This window comes from Penaeus japonicus, unplaced genomic scaffold, assembly GCF_977035675.1.
Source record: "Penaeus japonicus unplaced genomic scaffold, GWHDUDI00000001_assembly GWHDUDI00000007, whole genome shotgun sequence".
Classification (NCBI taxonomy): Eukaryota; Metazoa; Arthropoda; class Malacostraca; order Decapoda; family Penaeidae; genus Penaeus; species Penaeus japonicus.
In genome coordinates, this window is record NW_028234409.1 from 21,423,117 (window position 1) to 21,426,484 (window position 3,368).

Consider the following 3,368-nt stretch of genomic DNA (forward strand, 5'->3'; position numbering starts at 1 on the left):
TTGGGGTGTGTGTGTGCTGTGTTATGGTGTGTGTGTGTGTGTTTGGGCAGTGTGTGTGTGTTGTTACTCATCTGTGTGTATCTGTTTGTTGTGTGTGGTGTGTATTGTTGTGGGTGTGGATGTGTGTTGATCTGTATCTGTTGTGGGTGGGTGTGGGTGTGATGTGTGTGTGGTGTGTGGGTGGGTGTGTTGTGTATGGTGTGTGTGTGTGGTTGTGTGGGTGTGTTTGGTGTGGGTGTGTGTGTGGGGGTGTGTGTGTTTGTGTGTGTGTGTGTGTGTGTGTGTTGTGTGTGTGTGTGTATGTGTGTGTGTGTGTGTGTGTGTGTGTGTGTGGTGTGTGTGTGTGTGTGTGTGTGTGTGTGTGTGTGTGTGTGTGTGTGTGTGTGTGTGTGTGTGTGTGTGTGTGTGTGTGTGTTGTGTGTGTGTTTGCGTGCGTGTGTCCGTGTGTATGCGCTTGTGTGTGTGTTCTAATATCAGAATTTGAAGAAACAGTTAGGAAAACAAAACTATTGTGCAGAAAACGGACTTCACCTAAATAATCTAGATTTAATAAATAACGTCAAGCATTCAGGACAAAACTAGAAATAGTCGATCAAAAACATTATTCAAAAAAAGAAAATACTCCATTTCATTCGTAACATAAGCCACTTACCAATAAATCATCTGATTAATTAAAGCTTTGCAGATATTGTTGCATTGTAAATTCGTAAATATGGCCACGAAATTTGGGAATTTTGTCCCAGAACACTGTGGTGTAATTTCGGTAAATAAATATATAGTTGGTGTGTGTTTGCGTTTGTTTGTTTGTGTGTTTGTTTGTTTGTTTGTTTGTTTGTGTTTGTGTGTGTGTGTGTGTGTGTGTGTGTGTGTGTGTGTGTGTGTGTGTGTGTGTGTGTGTGTGTGTGTGTGTGTGTGTGTGTGTGTGCGTGTGTGTGTCCCAACCCAAACCACAAACGGAAATAAAAATAAAGAAGCAAACAAATGAGTAGACACGCACAAAAACACGCATCCAAAATCAAAACAAACTCCCGTTCCCACTCTAACGGAAGGTCATCTGCGAATTTTCGGTGAACGATATTTCAGGCAATTGCAACATTTCTGTCTTCCAGTTATCGTTTCGCTGTTGTGTGGCCATATCATTTGCCATTGATTCTCGGCCATTAGTGATACTACTCGTGAAATGTATCGGTAAACTACAATGGTTTCCATAATTGTGGATAACGTATATAATATTTAAGCGTCGGTGTGTGTGTGTGCGTATTTGACTGTGGATGTAAAGAGTGGGAATATATATATATATATATATATATATATATATATATATATATAATATGATTTAGATTATATGAATAATTATATTATATATTTATATATATTAGTGATATCAATAAGAAGTGTACTATGTTTCTTGTACTCTCTCTTAGTATATATCAATTCATATTTCAATCACTCCCATTATCTTTTTCCTTTTAAATTTAATCTCATCCAAGTCTAGGTATTCCATATTTTTTCATGGCAGCATAACTAAGTCATTTCCATGCCTTTAAACACCTCTAATAGCATTCTACACAGCCTTTTGCCTTCGTCAAGTTTTCTCTCTATAAAAGAAGCAACTCTGGCAAAGTGCAACTACTAATCAAGCAGCGGAACTCACCTTTATTGCAAGACGATGAATACCTTGATTCTCAAAATATTGTATATCCATTTTTAAGATTTTCTATTCTTTCTTTTTAACAATTATGATTTATTTTTCTTATGATTAAAGTTTTAAGAATATATTGTTTATGTGTATATATATTAACTAGGCTTTTGTTCTGTTTCTCATGGAACAAAGGGGAACATGACATAATATGGTATATAATATAGCATCATCGATGATGATGATGATGATGATGATGATGATGATGATGATGATGATAATGATGATGGTAATAACAATAATAACGATATTGATAATATAAAAAATAACCTTAATATTATCAACAATAATCTACAATAATAATCATAATTTACCTTCGAAAAACGAACTTACCGGGACTGAGGTAAAAATCAACGTAAATAAACAGATCAAGAAAAGGAATAGATAAACATATCAATGCAATACTGTATATAATATATAAAATAAAGAGTGGCATTTATATATATATATATATATATATATATATATATATATATATATATATGTATCTATTATATATATATATTATATATAGGTTATTTATATATGATATTGTTGGTGTAATGTATAATATAGGTATGTATATAGTAATGTATGGTAGGGTAACGGTTTATGTATAATATAGTTATATATATTCATATATATAAAATACATATATTCATACATACATATATATATATAATGTATGTATGTAGTAAGTATGTATAATAGTGTATGTAAATGTATATATGGAAATACTATGTTACACAGGTGTAAGGGTATGGATATATAAATATATATATAAATATTTAATATAATAGATAATATATTATAGTATATAGTGTGTTGTGTTGTTGTGTGTGTGTGGTGTGTGTGTGTGTGTGTGTGTTGTGTGGGTTGTGTGTGTGGTGTTGGGTGGTGTGTTGTAAATATATATAATATAATATATAATATAATATAAAATATTATAATAAATATAATATATATATAATTATATTATAAAAATATATTATAAATAATTAATATTATATAATTTATATATATATTATATGATATAATAGATATATATATATATATTAAATGATATTAATAATATATATAGATATATATATTTATGATATAGTAAAACTATACTATAATATATATATAAGGTATACCATAATACACGCAATCACAACAGAACACACGCACATATATGTAAGACCTCGAACGTTCTGGAACTTACCAGTAGTTATTAAGGCATAACTGAGAAAAACTCAAATAATTCACATCATCAAATGTAAAAAGTAAACAAACATAAAATAAAAACATTAATCAGCACATAATTATATAATACCAATAATATATTGAACAAATTACTACAGAGGAATACAGATCTACATATATTTCTTAAATACATATATGTGTGTACTTAATGGATATTTATAACACCTAGATACTTATAACACCTAATGGATATTTTAACAACTCCACCTGGATTATTTCATTAAGGCAAACATCCCCTGGCTCCTCACAACACGGCCTGGATATCAAAACACCACCTGGATATCCTTACCACCATCTGGGTTCGTGAAGCCCCTCCTGGAACGCCGCGTGACTTACCGGGGGGGATGACTGAGGTGTGCTGAGGCGCTCCGGGGTAGGGCGGCGGCTTCTCTACCAGGAGGCTGCTGAAGGTGCCGTTGGTCCCGAAGTTCCCGCCGATTTCTAC

The 3,368-nt window shown here is 32.4% G+C and overlaps 1 protein-coding gene across 1 annotated transcript in view; it reads right to left on the reverse strand.

The window, feature by feature from the left end:
- The window catches only part of LOC122247356 (uncharacterized), a 25,727-nt gene that overhangs the window by 21,548 nt on the left and 811 nt on the right, over window positions 1–3,368 (reverse strand). The window contains exon 2 of the mRNA XM_086538208.1: window positions 3,260–3,364. Within this exon, the coding sequence (XP_086394334.1) occupies window positions 3,260–3,364 (105 nt within the window). The remainder of the gene's footprint in view (window positions 1–3,259; window positions 3,365–3,368) is intronic.